Source organism: Lissotriton vulgaris, chromosome 5, assembly GCF_964263255.1.
Source record: "Lissotriton vulgaris chromosome 5, aLisVul1.2, whole genome shotgun sequence".
NCBI lineage: Eukaryota > Metazoa > Chordata > Amphibia > Caudata > Salamandridae > Lissotriton > Lissotriton vulgaris.
In genome coordinates, this window is record NC_141693.1 from 289019354 (window position 1) to 289038425 (window position 19072).

At 46.4% G+C, this 19072-nt stretch overlaps 1 protein-coding gene across 1 annotated transcript in view; it reads left to right on the forward strand.

The window, feature by feature from the left end:
* The first annotated feature begins 1072 nt into the window (after positions 1-1072).
* Positions 1073-19072, forward strand: part of LOC147710730 (arf-GAP with coiled-coil, ANK repeat and PH domain-containing protein 3-like) — a 136129-nt gene continuing 118129 nt past the window's right edge. Inside the window, exons 1-2 of the mRNA XM_086919384.1 lie at positions 1073-1311; positions 3083-3242. Of these exons, the coding sequence (XP_086775510.1) occupies positions 1073-1311; positions 3083-3242 (399 nt within the window). The remainder of the gene's footprint in view (positions 1312-3082; positions 3243-19072) is intronic.

Here is a 19072-nt window from a genome sequence, read left to right on the forward strand (position 1 = left end):
CACTTCTCCCGAAGTAACATGAATTGTGAAGTCTCACTAATTAGTTTTTTCAAGACAAATGAACAAGTTATGCAAACTTTGTGTAGTTCCTTTCAATATTCCGACAGATGTAGTCTGTACTGCAGAACACTATTTTATTCTATATGGTGTCAACATTACAGTTTGGGCCAGTGATATTTTCTCCCAGTTAGTAGCTTATTTTAGTATCTACATGCAAATCTGTTTTTAAGGGTGGGACTCCTGAGCCTTTAAACGTTCACTTTAACTACAAATATATTTATTATTGAGGTGCATTCTCAGAGTCTGTGTGACCCTCAAGGCCCTATGAGTTAGTCCCCTGCAAGGCTGTGGAGTGTTAACAAAATGTGAGTGTGCAAGAAACGTTAATAAAGATCTTGGACTGAGTTCAGCAGTGGACTGTAACTGAATCTGTTTACTCTATGAAATATTGTTTTGCCCATAAAGCTTAGATTACTTTCAGATTAGTAAATTGAGTTGGTGTCAATAGTCTGTGCAGCTGGATTGCAAGGAGAAGTCTCCTGTTAGCGCCCTTCAATTTCTGTGCCTTTGTTGCAGTTTTAAGATCTCCTTTGAGTTTTTCATTGCTCATATGGGTGCAATTTCTGATATCTATATGTTTCCCTTGTCTTCACTGCTAGATTTTGCTTGCGAGAAAGTGTTACTCATAGTCGTTGAAATGTCACTCATAACTACCCTGAAATTATGAAAATGTCACACATAGCATTCTGAAACCTTGGCAGCTATGATCTGGTTACGCTGTGTTGGCTGCTGGCCAAACTTTGCAACCTCGCCTCTGCCATTATATGGGCCCTCCAGTCCTTTCAGTATTACCTTCTGGGTCGTTCCTTACGGTGGACTCTTGGCCCGATCGGCCAAGACTGGTAGGGGAGTACTGTAAGGAAAAAGCCTAAGGGGCTTGTGGCTGGAGCCCCGGGGCACCAAGGAGTCCTGCTTCCTGGTCTCTTCCTCTGTTGCCGGTGTAATACGTCCCGTGCAGGGGGGAGGAGGGACTTTATATTCCGATGACCCGGAACTGCAGATGGGAACTCGGATGCAAGGAGGTGAAAGCAGGAGAGCAGAGAAGGACAACGCGAAGGAGGGCGCGGTAGCGGACGCTACGGAGGAGAAAGCGGTGGGAGAACAACCAGCGCGACCAGAGGCCGGCGGATCCAGAAGGGACACCCTGACCAAGGACGTGGACGAACTGGAGGTCTGCAGGAGCCAGGATGACCACCTGGAAGGCGTGCCGGATGAGGCGGCCTTGGCTCTGTCACAGAGGAGGTCCATGGGGTAAGTCATGAGGGGGTGACACCATGAGTTACTCGCACTGGGTGACACCAACCCTAGTGACGCCACTGGGTGGCTCACAGTCCAACGGAGCAACCTAAAAAATAAAAAATAAGAAGGGTTAATTGCCCGAGTCCCAATGCCGCGCTCCAACGACCCAACCTGCAAAACAAAATAAAAAGACATTTAAAATACAGCCTCCTAGCGAGGCTGTTGTCCTTAAAGGCAGGCTGTGGGAGCTGCGAGCAAAGAGGTAGATTCTGCTGCTCCCCAGCCTTTTATTCTAACCCCAATCTGGCCAGGTCTGGTTCTAACCGGCCTAGCTTTTATGCGACGTGTACACTCGGAAGTGATTACAATCACTTCCGGGGCACACACCAACAACCTGTAGGCCAACCCTTGGCGGGGTGTGCCTGTCGCATCACCATTATGCGCGACAGGCCCGCCTCTGTGTGGTCTTCGGGGGCCGGCACGACTGCCATACATGTGGCGTGTCCGATGCCGGCCCCACCTTCCTAGGTTGACATACTGCATACTATTAAAGTCATATTCTGGCAAAATTTTACAAACAATCTCTCTGCACTAGAATCACTACGGTCCTCGATGCCCATGTCCCTTTAAAAACACGTAGCTGCAGGGGCAAAGACTCTGCCCCCTGGTACAATGATGAACTAAAAAACTTAAAGCAAGGATGTAAACAAGCTGAGAGAAGGTGGAGACGCGATTACAGTAACACCTCGAAAGAGCTCTGAAAAACTAAGGTCTCTACTTATAAGAGTCTGATTAAAAAATCTAAAGCTGAATACTATTCCTCGCTGATCTGCAACACCACTAACAATTCCAGGAGTATTTTCAACATACTAAACCGTGTTACTAATCCGGAGTGTTCCAAGAATGCGATTGTCCCGTCCCAAGATCTTTGCGACAACCTTGCCGCATTTTTTAAGGAAAAAATCGAACTTATCCTTAAAGATCTGGACATGCCTCCGGAGTGTGTCCCCCCACCTGTCCTGAGCTCTGTCTCTCCGGTAGAACGATCGGCCGGCCTTGCCTCGGCTGCAAGTGAAATGTTACACGCGTTCCCTCCACTTACCTATGAGGCTTTCACTGAGTTGGCTAGAGGGATCGTTTCCGGCTCTCCTTGGGATCTGGTGCCTCCCAAAATTTGGAAGGAATTTGAGGATGAACTATTCCTCCCTCTTCAACAAATTTGCAACCAATCTTTGGTGACTGGCACTGTCCCAACTCATTGGAAACGGGCGTTAGTTTCTCCTTTGTTAAAGAAGCCCTCCTTAGACCCTGACTGTTCTAAGAACTATCGGCCTATCTCCCTGCTGCCTTTCCCCGCTAAGATAGTTGAGCGTTTGGTCAGTAACACTCTTTCCAACCATCTTGAACGCCATCTATTATTAGATGGGGACCAATTTGGTTTTCGGCCTGCCCATGGGACCGAAACAGCTCTCATCACCGCTATGGACGAGCTTCAAACGCGTGCAGACAGAAGACAGGCAGCGTTCCTGATCTTACTTGATATGTCTGCCACCTTTGACACGGTGAACCATACGATCCTATTGTGGCGGCTGTGGGAGGCAGGAGTGAGAGACACCACGCTGCTCTGGTTCCACTCTTTTTTGCAGGATAGGCAGCAGGCAGTCTCTATGCCACCTTTCCAGTCAGCCTTTTCCCTGGTATCACATGGAGTCCCTCGGGCCTCTGCAATCAGCCCTATTCTTTTCAATATTTATCTTAGACCTCTGATCTCTCTCATTAAAAGCTTCGGCATCAGGATTGTGAACTACGCCGACGACACGCAGATGATTCTCTCCCTGGAAGGCGAGGACTCTACCTCCTTGGAGGTTTTCCACAATTGTTTGCGTGAAACGTCTAGGTGGCTGAAGGATAATTCCCTTCAGTTTAATGCAGGAAAGACGGAGGTACTTTTCAGTGCTTGCACTAGGATTCCCCAACCATTTCCAACTAATTTTTGGCCCCTGGAAACTAGAGTTACTGTACGGCCGGTGGAATCTGTTCGCAATCTAGGGGTCATGTTGGATCAGAGGCTCAGCATGGAGACGCATGTCCAAAAAACGTCTGCCTGTTGCTTTGCCACCCTTCGCTCCCTACGGAAAGTCCTGCCCCTCCTACCTACCTGTGCCCGCGCTCAAGTGGTTAGATGTACCATCCTTAGCAGGTTGGACTATTGTAACGCCCTCCTGCTCGGGTACCCTGAGTTTCTGCTGGACAGGCTCCAGAGGGTCCAATCAGCTGCTGCTAAAGTGGCCCTGGGGCTACCGAGAAGTTCTCATGGAGCATCCGCACTGGCAAAACTGCATTAGCTTCCCATAAGGCAGAGGGTCCATTTTAAGGCCCTCTGTATAGTTTTTAGGTCTCTCCATGGAGCTGGCCCAGCTCCTCTGCAATCTAAATTTGCCTGGTATACCCCCACTAGACAGCTTCTATCCTCTGACGCTAAATTGGTAGTTGTTCCCAGATTCAGGAAGGTCAGAGCCGGTGGCAGATCCTTCGAAGTGACTGCCGCCAGACTATGGACCACTCTCCCCATCGAGATTAGGCATATCAGTGAACTCCTCCCGTTCAGAAGGAGGAATAAAACCTGGCTATTCCCCTGCTAGCCCGCTTCTCTCCAGTCTCTTTTCTCTCTCAGCGCCAGGATGCCTGCAATGGTGACAGCCGCGCTTTACAAATGTTTAAAATAAAATAAATAAATAAATTCTCTCTGCTGAGGTAGATTGGCCGCCTAAATTTGTTAGAAAAGTATGTAAGGGGAGGAGGTAATATTACAATCCTTTTCGGTTTTTGTTCAAGAGGGAATTAAAGAAGCATCAGTGGCGGATGGTGGTGTTTGTGAGTGGTGCGGCTGGGCTTGTTTCAAGGGGTGTGGGCACATTATGTCAGTCACACAGCCTAGCGTTTCCTTATGGCAAGGTAAGACCTCAGGAAGCCACTTAGTAGTGGTTCAAACCTGCTACAAAAGGCCCAAAAAGTGATTATTTTTCAGCATATTAGGGCCGCTCCAGAAAGCAAAATGCTCTTTTACAAATCACACTTAAAGTTCTCCTGTCATTCATGGGTAGTCCTGCCTGCTTTCAAGCCTTAATGACTATTATCAGGTTACACACAGATGTCAGCAGCAAGCGTTTAACTTGCTGTCACTGAGATATAGCATACTTGAGACAGTCAGACATTAGCTGCAGGCAGTAGTAGCAGTCAGATTGCAGCCCTGAAATAACAGTATTTTAATGTCCCATTCCCACAGAAGAGGAGACCTCTCAAGGCAGTTGGCTCCAATGCGTCCTAATCCCACTTGATGAGATGGACTCACCTCGACCACTTGATGAGGCGAGCTCACCCTGACCGCAGATGTGGTCGACCACAGTGTACTCGTGGATCTGGCTCTTCAAGATGTACAGAGAGTCTACCTCCCCCTGGGGGGAATTAATAACCCCCTCTCTGAAAGTCAGGAAGACGCAAGAATTAGAAATTACTCTCTTTCCGGTGCTGCTTTGTTACAGACAATCGAATATTGAACACCAAGGGGCATATTATCAAGAAACGGCGTTTAAATTATCGCCGCTTTAGCAGCAGGAAACTACCACTAAAGCGGAGATAATGGGCTTGATAATATACCCTTGTGAATTCCCATAGAAGTCCATGTTCTGGTGTAAACATGGGCTTCTATGTGAATTCACAAGGGCATATTATGAAGTCCATTATCTCCGCTTTATGGCAGTTTCCTGCCGCTAAAGCGGCGATAATTTTAACACCGTTCTTGATAATATGCCCCCACATTTGAAACTGGTTTGCTTCTTTTAGTTAAGAAGGAGGATGCATTTTATTCGGAAGCTTTGTATGAAAAGCAGTTATTTTTTCAAAGGCAAACTTACAACTTCTTTTTTCTAATTCATTACCATCAAGCAATGCAAAAAAACAAGATTAAGGGTTTGGATTCCTAAAGGCGCCAATTGCAATGAACTAACCAAATGGGCCGGGCACAGCTGGCATTGTTTTGACCTCCCTTGCCTACTGAACTGGAGGGATGCTGCCTTCAAGCCAGATCAGGCAACGCCAAATCCTCTTTTTTTAAAAAAAAAAAAACGTTTATTAAACAAACCATCATTCACAGAGCCAGATGCAAGTTACGGTCTATGTAATGCGATCTCCTTTCTTTATCTGAATCTCGACCCTTCAGACTACTGTACTGTTTATGGCACGGACCTCTCTCTTTGTAGAATCCTTTCTGAAATCGCAGTTATATTTCTGTCCCATAACCGTGCCGAACAACACAAAATGAAGGGTGGCATTTTTGTTTTTTTGTCCTCTGAGATCCTTTACGGGGATTTAGAAAGGCTTCCTACCACTAGTCCATGTTTGCTAGATGTTCCGGAGGATGTGGTGCCTGTCTTTTAACCATGCACCTGCCAGCTTGCAGCCGTTGCCACTCTTTCACACTACCATGATTTCAGCCAGGATATATCACAGGTGGAAGAACAACACGTCAACAGCCCAACTGAACATGCGCATATGTGTAAGCTTGCAAGACTATATAGGCCTTGTTTCGCTTTAGTTTCCGAACGAAGACCCAGAACAGGTACCCGATAAGTAATTTTAAATATTCCATCTCCGTATCCTTGGTATATATTTCAGGGTCTTTCTTAGACAACTCTTATAGAACGGTTTGGAGCATTTTCAACCTTTGGTTTTCCACAAAAATTACTTTAAAATGTTTTGGGGGGAAAAGACCAGTCCTGTGTCAACAACAGGGAATAAAACACCAAAGGAGTCAGGTTAGTTGTACACCTCACCCAAGCCCTCTGCCACCCTTATCTCCCCCACCCAATACAAACACCCACAGGGTCTAGTACAAGCACATGCTCTTTTTTGCCCAAGAAAATAAAACAAAATAAATACAGTGATGCCTCTGGTATTTCTTCTAAGGAACCTTCTAGTCAAAGGACAGATACTACAAATTGTCTGCCCAGGGGTATTAATTTACACATAGAAAAAATCTACCACCTAATATTCTTTGTTCATCTACTCGCTATCAGAAAACATTATACCAACAAAATTATACACACACACAAGAAATTGGTTTAGGTTACTTATTTCAGTCAACCCGATTTTTTTACACTAGGTTTTTTAGTTAAGTTTCATTTTTATATACATAAATATCCAGACGTCAAATGTCTATCCACATAATATACACTGTACAACAAGACATAAAAAATACGCATGAAAAACACACTTTTTAAACCCTTGTCATCCTGGGTTGAAATGAAGCCCAATCTTTTACATAAGGAAGTTCATGGCATAATCTTTTTTAGCCTTAATTCCTTTTTCACAATCACCATTTAGCCATAGAGCCTAGGAAGCTGAAAGAACTTTATGCTTCTTTTTTTGACAAGCTATCGTAGAATTTTTCACAATCAATTCCACATTTATATGTGTCGGATAATGGTAGATGTCGACGCGTTTCGGCCTATCAAAACAATTTAAGGCCTCCTCAGGACTTTGGGCAACAAGTACAAAATTACCTGCAAACAAATAATAGTAAAAATAAATATATATTTATACACCTCTACGACTATAGCAGTAACGGACACGAGCGCCCAAAGGTGCCCCTAAAGTGTAAGGAGAAGAAAAATTATCGAGGTTTTGGCGACATGCTTTTTGGACAAAGCGAAAAATATATATATATATATATAGATATAGAGAGAGAGATAGAACACCACCTAAAGTGCACAACTTTCTATCATGATAGACCCATAATTCTCCACACCAAAGACTGTGAAAAATGTATACTACGTAATAGTGACTCCAATACCTAGTTTCACAGTAAAAAAACACAAAATAAACCTACCAACATTAAGTTGTGTTACACTTCTTAGTACAAAGGATGACAATATCGTCCTCTACCTCTCGAAATCAAGGAAAATCGAACTCCTGCACCTAACGGTACAGATCAAACAATTTTATATATATAGAGAAACAACGCCTCTTTATATATTATGATAAAGATTTTTTACATACTTAGGATCGTATACACTATTCAACTAAGTAATGACCAAACCTCATCTTTATCATTTAATCCTGTTTTAGAAGTTTGGTACTTTTCAATAAGTCTCGCTTCCAGGTGGTTGGGTTTAACCTCTGTCTCTCCTTTATTCAGAGTCGTCACACAGCACAATACTGACCAATACATATCTGTAAATAAATGGTTGTGTGTGAAATAATGATTGACCAAAGGAGCCCCTATGGTCTGACACTTGATCCTGGATTTATGTTGTAAGATCCGGGTTTTTACTGCCTGAGTAGTCTGTCCAATGTAAAATTTTTCGCAAGGGCATTTAATACAGTAAATCAAATTTTTTGAATTGCAGTTTGAGAATGTTCTTTGAATGTGTGCATTACCATTGATGTTAATTTCTTTTGAGTCCTTCGTCAAGTCACATGCCACACAATTATGGCATTTGAAATGACCAATCACTGGAGGCAAACCGAGAGGATCTCTAGTATCTCTCGGCCCGAATTTTTCAGAGTTACTCTTGGCTCTCACTAGCTGACTTCGGATGTTTTGTCCTTTCTTAAACACAAACAAAGGTTTGGGTATATCTAGATCACCCAACAGTTTCCGATTTTTTTGAATCACCTTTTTGACCTTGTTAGCTCTTGGATCAAACATAAGTACACACGTTTTGCCCAAGAGCATTGAAACTCTGACAGGATCCAGGCTGCGCGATCGAGCACTTTCATACCTGCTCACGCTTCTTCAATCGGCGAGTGGTAGCTGCTTACCCTAGTTTCCTCAGACACAAGACACAAACCTGGCCTGCAGTGAGCAGGCAAAACTTCATTCTTAGTTTCCCCGCTGTCACCACAAACACAAGTCTAGCTAGCCTGCCACTGGCAGTAAATCATGTGTCACTCTGGGCCCAGTGCGAAAATGGTGTCCAGGGTTAATTCACACAGCAGGAAGCAAACACCGCAAGTCGAGTCTGGGGAGTGTTTTAAAGTCCCCCCTGCAGCCTTTACCACACCCTTTCCCAACTTGTCACAGGGTGGGTCCCCACACAGGACCACCCCACCCTGTGACGAGTTGGGAAAGGTGGGATGAGAATGCTCTCTCCACTCCCTGAATCACATGGAGACTTAGCGCCACAGGGTTTGTGTCTCCAACTCCCAGGGCTAACTTCACCTCCATGTCATCAGGGGGTGGAGACTGGCCCCTGATGCTAGGTCATTGTCGAGCTGATGACCTAACACACCTCCGGGTTGGGAGATTGCCAGCCCAGCAAATGCTCTCTAGATTTTGGGCCCACCCAGGTATGCAATGTAAGTTTAGGGAAAGTGCTGTGAGGTAAGTGGCAGTCAGGCAGACAGTGCTGTAGAGAAGCCCACAGTCTAACAAGTTTGTATGTGTGGATATATGCATTTTTTAACCTCTTGGACGCGGGTTGATTTCCTGCGCTAAGCGGGAGAAATAAACGGCGGGCGGGATTCAGGCGGCTCCCGGCCGTCGTGTGCGCATGCCCACCATGACGCATGACGGCCGGGAGTCGTCATGAGCATGCAAGGGGTTAAAAAAACAAAAAATGCAATTTAGCATTGTTTATTGGTTTTTTTTTAATGTGAAAGTAAAGGGGGCAAAGCCCTGACGCCCTCGCATAGAAACCACCACCGAGAAGCATATGTCACAGAATGGGCTTTTGCACAGGCCTCTGCATTACATCGTAGCCAAGCAGGCTGGGATAAGGACTCGCCTAATCACACTATATCTATAAGATTCAGCCTGCAAGTGCAACCACAATACCCTATTAAGCATGTGTAACGACCAGATTTTCGGACCAGATAGAATCAGACTAGAACACCACTAATCCAGCCGAAATGTAACCATCTCCCTCCTCAGGACCTACTTACAAAAGGCACCTGTGTATCTACCTAAGGATGGGGGAATTAGCAATATACAAGCTTAGATCCTTTACAACACCACACTCATACCTTATAGTCTCGCGGCAACATGGGCCCAGACTAGGCTACCCTGAGGCAGTTCTGATTATTTACCATTACACACTGCTCACCATCAGTGCTCACACAAGCCACTATCCTGTGGGTATAGGCACTGTATCCATCCAGTGCTCTCTCTACTTCATACATACACAAGCCACAAACCTGTGGGTATACACACTGACCACCATCAGTGCTCTCGTTACACACTGTATCCTCCCGGAGCTCTCGCAAGCCACAATCCTGTGGGTATACACATCGACCAAGGTCAATGCTCTCTCTCTAATGCCGCTACACAATGACGATCACTTTCCTATGAATACCTTCTCCATATTGGGGAAATCTCTCTCTCTACCAGGATTACAGATAATACAATATTATAGATTATGGGATAGATAGACAGGTCAATCCTCTCCCACACAAGAATGGCCAAATTATACTGTGTGAAGGTTATTCCCTATTTTGAGTGCTCCTCTACTGCCTTGCTCAGTTACCATTTACCTGGACGGGAGACGCCTCCGTTCACATAACGCAAACACAACAGGTGATGGACCGAATGTGGATCAATGTCACACACTCACCCCAGTCCAAAGATCTGGGCCCAAATCCATCGTTTTTTTGCACTCCACACCACCCTGGGTTAGACAATGGCGATATGCAAATCAGCTCTGACCCTGTGCCCCATGGGAACAGTCCAGTCCGAACTACAAAAGCCATGTCCTTCCCAGAACGGAATCAAGCATCCGAGGACCGGACCGGTTTCGAGGTAACACCTCTCATCAGCCCGGCTAGCTTGACTCCAGTGGTGTGGAGTGCCTGGGACCCACGTCGGGGCATCCCCAGCGCACTTAGGGCGGAATATGCACACACAACAGGTGATGGACCGAATGTGGATCAATGTCACACACTCACCCCAGTCCAAAGATCTGGGCCCAAATCCATCGTTTTTTTGCACTCCACACCACCCTGGGTTAGACAATGGCGATATGCAAATCAGCTCTGACCCTGTGCCCCATGGGAACAGTCCAGTCCGAACTACAAAAGCCATGTCCTTCCCAGAACGGAATCAAGCATCCGAGGACCGGACCGGTTTCGAGGTAACACCTCTCATCAGCCCGGCTAGCTTGACTCCAGTGGTGTGGAGTGCCTGGGACCCACGTCTGGGCATCCCCAGCGCACTTAGGGCGGAATATGCAAACACAACAGGTGATGGACCGAATGTGGATCAATGTCACACACTCACCCCAGTCCAAAGATCTGGGCCCAAATCCATTGTTTTTTTGCACTCCACACCACCCTGGGTTAGACAATGGCGATATGCAAATCAGCTCTGACCCTGTGCCCCATGGGAACAGTCCAGTCCAAACTACAAAAGCCATGTCCTTCCCAGAACGGAATCAAGCATCCGAGGACCGGACCGGTTTCGAGGTAACACCTCTCATCAGCCCGGCTAGCTTGACTCCAGTGGTGTGGAGTGCCTGGGACCCACGTCTGGGCATCCCCAGCGCACTTAGGGCGGAATATGCAAACACAACAGGTGATGGACCGAATGTGGATCAATGTCACACACTCACCCCAGTCCAAAGATCTGGGCCCAAATCCATCGTTTTTTTGCACTCCACACCACCCTGGGTTAGACAATGGCGATATGCAAATCAGCTCTGACCCTGTGCCCCATGGGAACAGTCCAGTCCGAACTACAAAAGCCATGTCCTTCCCAGAACGGAATCAAGCATCCGAGGACCGGACCGGTTTCGAGGTAACACCTCTCATCAGCCCGGCTAGCTTGACTCCAGTGGTGTGGAGTGCCTGGGACCCACGTCTGGGCATCCCCAGCGCACTTAGGGCGGAATATGCAAACACAACAGGTGATGGACCGAATGTGGATCAATGTCACACACTCACCCCAGTCCAAAGATCTGGGCCCAAATCCATCGTTTTTTTGCACTCCACATCACCCTGGGTTAGACAATGGCGATATGCAAATCAGCTCTGACCCCTTGCCCCATGGGAACAGTCCAGTCCGAACTACAAAAGCCATGTCCTTCCCAGAACGGAATCAAGCATCCGAGGACCAGACCGGTTTCGAGGTAACACCTCTCATCAGCCCGGCTAGCTTGACTCCAGTGGTGTGGAGTGCCTCGGACCCACGTCTGGGCATCCCCAAGTGCACTTAGGGCGGAATATGCAAACACAACAGGTGATGGACCGAATGTGGATCAATGTCACACACTCACCCCAGTCCAAAGATCTGGGCCCAAATCCATCGTTTTTTTGCACTCCACGCCACCCTGGGTTAGACAATGGCAATATGCAAATCAGCTCCTACCCTGTGCCCCATGGGAACAGTCCAGTCCGAACTACAAAAGCCATGTCCTTCCCAGAACGGAATCAAGCATCCGGGGACCGGACCGGTTTCGAGGTAACACCTCTCATCAGCCCGGCTAGCTTGACTCCAGTGGTGTGGAGTGCCTGGGACCCACGTCTGGGCATCCCCAGCGCACTTAGGGCGGAATATGCAAACACAACAGGTGATGGACCGAATGTGGATCAATGTCACACACTCACCCCAGTCCAAAGATCTGGGCCCAAATCCATCGTTTTTTTGCACTCCACACCACCCTGGGTTAGACAATGGCGATATGCAAATCAGCTCTGACCCTGTGCCCCATGGGAACAGTCAAGTCCGAACTACAAAAGCCATGTCCTTCCCAGAATGGAATCAAGCATCCCAGGACCGGACCGGTTTCGAGGTAACACCTCTCATCAGCCCGGCTAGCTTGACTCCAGTGGTGTGGAGTGCCTGGGACCCACGTCTGGGCATCCCCAGCGCACTTAGGGCGGAATATGCAAACACAACAGGTGATGGACCGAATGTGGATCAATGTCACACACTCACCCCAGTCCAAAGATCTGGGCCCAAATCCATTGTTTTTTTGTACTCCACACCACCCTGGGTTAGACAATGGCAATATGCAAATCAGCTCTGACCCTGTGCCCCATGGGAACAGTCCAGTCCGAACTACAAAAGCCATGTCCTTCCCAGAACGGAACCAAGCATCCGAGGACCGGACCGGTTTCGAGGTAACACCTCTCATCAGCCCGGCTAGCTTGACTCCAGTGGTGTGGAGTGCCTGGGACCCACGTCTGGGCATCCCCAGCGCACTTAGGGCGGAATATGCAAACACAACAGGTGATGGACCGAATGTGGATCAATGTCACACACTCACCCCAGTCCAAAGATCTGGGCCCAAATCCATCGTTTTTTTGCACTCCACACCACCCTGGGTTAGACAATGGCGATATGCAAATCAGCTCTGACCCTGTGCTTCATGGGAACAGTCCAGTCCGAACTACAAAAGCCATGTCCTTCCCAGAACAGAATCAAGCATCCGAGGACCGGACCGGTTTCGAGGTAACACCTCTCATCAGCCCGGCTAGCTTGACTCCAGTGGTGTGGAGTGCCTGGGACCCACGTCTGGGCATCCCCAGCGCACTTAGGGCGGAATATGCAAACACAACAGGTGATGGACCGAATGTGGATCAATGTCACACACTCACCCCAGTCCAAAGATCTGGGCCCAAACCCATCATTTTTTTGCACTCTACACCACCCTGGGTTAGACAATGGCGATATGCAAATCAGCTCTGACCCTGTGCCCCATGGGAACAGTCCAGTCCGAACTACAAAAGCCATGTCCTTCCCAGAACGGAATCAAGCATCCGAGGACCGGACCGGTTTCGGGGTAACACCTCTCATCAGCCCGGCTAGCTTGACTCCAGTGGTGTGGAGTGCCTGGGACCCACGTCTGGGCATCCCCAGCGCACTTAGGGCGGAATATGCAAACACAACAGGTGATGGACCGAATGTGGATCAATGTCACACACTACATTCTGTCCATCTACATTCTGTCCATCAAATTGTTTTTTGTAATTTTCTCCCTGAGTGTACTGGGGTAGCTCAGACGTGGGTCCCAGAGCCTCCACACCACTGGAGTCTAGCTAGCCGGGCTGATGAGAGGTGTTACCTTGAAACCGGTCCGGTCCTCGGATGCTTGATTCCGGTCTGGGAAAGATCTGGCTGTGTAGTTTGGACTGGACTGTTCCCATGGGGCACAGGGTCAGAGCTGATTTGCATAAAGCCATTATCTAACCCAGGGTGGTGTGGAGTGCAAAAAACGATGGATTTAGGCCCAGATCCTTGTACTGGGGTGAATGTAAGACATTGATCTACATTCTGTCCATCAAATTGTTTTTTGTAATTTTCTCCCCGAGTGTACTGGGGTAGCTCAGACATGGGTCCCAGAGCCTCCACACCACTGGAGTCAAGCTAGCCGGGCTGATGAGAGGTGTTACCTCGAAACCGGTCCGGTCTTCGGATGCTTGATTCCGGTCTGGGAAAGATATGGCTGTGTAGTTTGGACTGGACTGTTCCCATGGGGCACAGGGTCAGAGCTGATTTGCATAAAGCCATTATCTAACCCAGGGTGGTGTGGAGTGCAAAAAACGATGGATTTAGGCCCAGATCCTTGTACTGGGGTGAATGTAAGACATTGATCTACATTCTGTCCATCAAATTGTTTTTTGTAATTTTCTCCGTTCACATAACAGCATCTGACTAGAAGAAAGGTTAACTTTATCATAAGGAAACAACAATCACGCACTAGTTCGCTAAGAACTGGGGTATCTTTATTCATTAATAACACCAACAATATAATACTACACTATAACACATATAGCCTGAAAAGCAAAAGGAAAGATTAGAATGTGTGTGCACACTAATAAGAAAGGGTCGACGTCACCTTATGAGTATAAAGTCTGGACTCGGTAGTCATCTGGGTTCCCTTCTCGTCTGTGCCTTGGCTCGTCTTAGGATCACCCCTGCAGTCACGGATACACGTCTGCACCGCTATGCTCTGTCTCCTCCGTTTCCCTCCAAGTCGCTGGAACCTTTCTCTTATTCTCTGTTTTGTCAGCTGCACTCTCGCTGTCTGCACTACTCCTCTCTCCTCTCAATCGCGGACTATCTTCACTTTCCTACTTCGATCTTATGAATTAGTTTCTATCAGTCTGGTATTCATTCTCTCCACTAACTGCTTCACTCTGCATGCTCTGATCTTAATGTCAAAGCTCGCCAGCTGCTCCAACTAAAATAACTTCAATCTTTCAAAGAGAGTATTAGCTTTCGGTCTTTCTCGGACTTCAAAATGGCGACTGTCTGCCTTAAGTTGATTAACTGCAATGATGCTAACGGCTAGCTGCTGCCTACGAACTGACTCACTGACTGCTTCATGCTTTCGCTAATATGGAACCTTGTTCATGCATGGAAAGTTACGGCCAGTAACCTGCCGTCCACCAAATTCTTGTACCTCCCCGTACCAAGGACACGTTCTCAGCCGGCCGGCCTGATGTTATGTCTTCGATACGAAGAAAAATACAGTTCTTCGATAAGGGCCAGCCTGAGCCGGTTCTCTCCAAGCGAACAACACCTCATAACTAAAACATTACATTTGACCTAAAAGCATCTCAAGCTGCCGAGGCAGAAAGAAAGATGGAGTCTCTCCCGTTCGAGGCCTACAAGGCCCGAAATAATCATAACTCCATTAGAAGTATACTAGCAATCTTACAAAAGGACGGATTAATAATAATACTAAGGAACCTATCCATTAACATAAGTTTATAAGCCCTAGAATAGAGAAAAGGGTAGGGAATTGCATCAAACGCCTTGTAAATAGGCCCGGTCTAAGGTTCTAGTCCTCCTATTAGAATGATAGCAAGCTAAAGTCACCTTCAGTCACCTTCACTCAAAAAGGTGCAGAAAACTCGGTCAGAACAGCATGAAGCTAGACAAACTGTTAGGGAAGTTCTATCACAATTAGAATATCAAGGCGTGCCTGATCCTTGTGTCTCTCCAGTGAATAAATCTCTATTTCCTATAGCCAAACCAGTTAGTTCCTAACACATAGTCTTAGACTGTAGACATTTCAACAGTCATACACACACCTTTGCAATACAAACTTCTCACACAAAAGCTTTGATGAACAGCATCGTGCGTAAAAAATACAAAACTACATTAGACATTTCCAATGTTTTTTTCTGTCACAATATAGCACCTGAAAGCAGAGATTTGATGGCGTTTACCACTTTAGGATTCCAAAGAAAGATGTGTCAACTCCCACAAGGGTATAAGAACAATCCAGGTCTGCTCTTTGCGTGTGTAATGTCAATTTGACAGGAAATTGACTCAGAAGCATTGCCACAAGCTGATAATATTTACCTCACAGATGATGATTTTAAGAAGCACTTGGCCAGACATGGGGCCAGATGTAGGTCGCCAATTACCGGTCGGTAACGGCCGATTTCGGCCGTTACCGACCGGTAATTGGGTTTTGAGATGTAGGGGCCATTATTTTACAGAATCAGTAAATTTACCGAATCGGTAAATTTACCGATTCTGTAAAATACTGAATTGGTAATTTTACAGATTCGGTAAAACCAAGATGTAGGTAGCACTGTTTACAGTGCTACAGGCCTTCAGAATTCGGTTTTTTACCACCCAATCCAAATGGGTGGTAAAATACCAAATTCAGGTGAACATGCACATCTGTGCATGTACACCTGTGCCATGCGACACACAGACATGCCCTTAGGGCATGTATGTGTGCCACATGTCACACAAGCCTGTACTTGGGGTGCTAGAGGGTGTCAAAGTGACACCCCCTGCACCCTTGCAGAATTCGGTATTTACCGATTCGGTAAATACCGAATCGGTATTTCCCATTGATTCCTAGGGGCTTCATGGCCCATAGGAATCAATGGGCAATACCGATCCGGTATTTACCGAATCGGTAAATACCGAATCATACAGATTCGGTAATTCTAAAATTAGAATTACCTACATCTGCCCCCTTCCTATTTACCGACTCTTAAATACCGAATCGGTAAAATTCGGTATTTAAGAGTCGGTAAATAGAAATTACCTACATCTGGCCCCTAATCGCATATTTTGGGATTTGCTAAACATGGCTACAAATTACATTTAAACAAATCTAAAACTGCTTTTCTTAGTGTCTTAGTTTTAGGATATTAATTATAAAATGAATGCAGAAGCCTTACCAAACACTTTTTAGAGAATTGTACTCTTCTCCAACCACCTAATGCATTAAAAAAGCTACTATCACTTTTAGGCTTTCTAAACTTTGGTAGAACATACATAACAGATTAAGCACAGTGGGTTAAACTGTTGTTCGATTTAATTCATCCAGATTATTCAGAAAAACATTGGACTTCAGAACATACTACTGTTCTCACAACATTGCAAACAGACATGCTTGCATCCAAGCACTTGCACACTCATGTAAACCAAAACTAATTTAGTCATCTGCATAATTGCAGGTTCTACTGGCTATACATATGCCAGCTTTAACCAATTTAAAGCAGGGCTGATTGCATATAAATCGCATTTATCTTTTAATGCAGAAATGCATGTTGCATCAATTGATAAAATTCTTACTGCAGTTCAAATAAATAGCTGTTTTAAAGGAATGTCCATTGGCTACGGGGAAACACATAATTGTGGTTTCTCCCATTCCAGTATTAGAGGCTATCACAAAAGCAAGTGTTTCTTGCTTTTATGGTAGTGCCTTAAGATTCTTGAACTTCCTCCCCAGAACATCCGCATGACCTCATTTTACGTGGCCTTTAAAAGGACCACAAAACTCTCTTGCCACTTTTGGTTAACTTCCCATACTTTCATACCACCTTAGGAAACACCTCAGCCATCCCCTGCTCTATTTATTGATGAACATTACATGATGTTGGTTGATATTGACTGGTCTTCACTCTACGTTTGTGTTACATACTAAGTGCTGAATCTATTTTACAGTGCTCTAATGCTCCCAGGCCTATATAAAATCAGAAAACGTAAGAAATAAACATCATATTGTATTACATTCAGTTGATTAGTGCTTAAGAGCGAAAAGAAGAGTTTTACTAGTTCAGCAATTACATTACCCTCTTCGGCTCGTGCATGACCAGATTTTTAAGTCAAGATGCAAACATGTGCCAGCATTACCGAATCAAGTAGAGATCTCCCATCTTGCCTTCTTTAAGTGGTTTTTTAGCACTCAGATACCCTCTGCATTTTCATCTAATTTAGATCAGGCTGGGCAATACATTCGGATAACTAGCCCGCACTGATTGACAAATTAAGGAACTCTTCCGAAAGGAACGTGAAGCATTGCTGCCTCGTAACTCATGCGATTGGTTAGAAGAAAAGAGCCGCCCCAGAAGTGACTTCCACTGCACACCCAGAAGTGCTTGACACGCTGTACGTGGAAGGAAGGGTCCCTTACATCGGTGTGATGAGAGTCTAACTCTAATTTGAGAAAGAATCAATTGGCGTCCCTAGCAACAACGCGCATCACTTGGCTTATATGTCAGGTCACAGTAACTATTTATGTATGCTCCATGAGCCAATGTTCCTCCCAGAGCCACAACTAGAGTCAAATTTCGGGGGAGGCCTGATTTTACAAGCAAAAGGCAGAGTGGCGCTGCAGGGGCTCTAAAGCAGGGGGGGCATCAAAGCCTCATTAACAAGCAAAAGGTCTTTAAAAGACCTGTGAAGTACTCTGGTGCGGTTCGCGAAGCTGTATCATCCCGGGCTGACACAGGGGTGGTGGGGCAAATTGCGCCTGGTTCCTCCAGTGTGAGGTCGGTTTTGAGTGACTATTCCAGGATGTGAAGCATGAGGCACCATGTATTTGGAGTGTGGTCTTTCACAAGGAGGTCGCTGAGCTTTACATTAATTCTTTGTCTGCATCAGGACAGCAATTTACTAAGACGTATCCAGCTCAACGCTCTGTGCCTTCGGGGGACTTCACTGTGCCACCGGAGCTGGTGGAAGAGAGTCAGCAGGGGGAGGCCTCACCAATGTCTCTTGAGCCATCCAGGTTCGGCACTCTGTGGTCACTGCCTTAGTCCAGCACCTTTTCCCGGTAATGTGCCAACTTTCCCCCTGCATCTTTCAAACTGAGCACGGGCTAGCTACAGTTCGCAGCCGGACCCTACATTATACTCCTGCAGTACGTGGCCATAACTAAACATTAGAGCTGGCAAGCAATAAGGCTCCACGCTTCATTGTCTGCCGCCAAGGAACCCTACATCCCTTTGTAGTCATCACTGGTCGTTAGGGGATAGGAGACGCAACTTGCCGGAAAACAATGCTCCCCACCATGCTTGCAGCTATGTTCCGGCATGGGGGTGCTTTAACAACAAACATAAAAAAAATATAAAAAAAACGTTGTTATTGTAAATACAGCGAGGGCGTGCAGCCGCCATTAAATTGGAAGCGCAAAACAAATGTCATTGTAAACAGCTGATCTATTGTGTGAGGTCCGTGCGAGCTTCGCTGCCCCCCGCCCCCCACCCCCCACCTTGGAGAGGTGGGGGGTCTCAGGCCGACTGTCGCAATTGGCGTCCGGTCCGGGTTTCGATTCCCGAGTTGTCCGGCGGGCCCCCCCCCCCCCCCCCCCCCCCCTGCCTCCCCTCACGGGTGCCTCACACTTGCGGGGCCCCCACTTCGCCGTAATGGGTTACTTATAGGAAGACCTATTTAAATACCTTAAAAAGAGCAAATATTATTAAGTATGCACTCACGTACCACAGAATAATGTGTTTAAAAATGTTCATTAATTTACTAAGGTGTTTACGATCGAGCCAACCGTTATAAATACTCAATAAT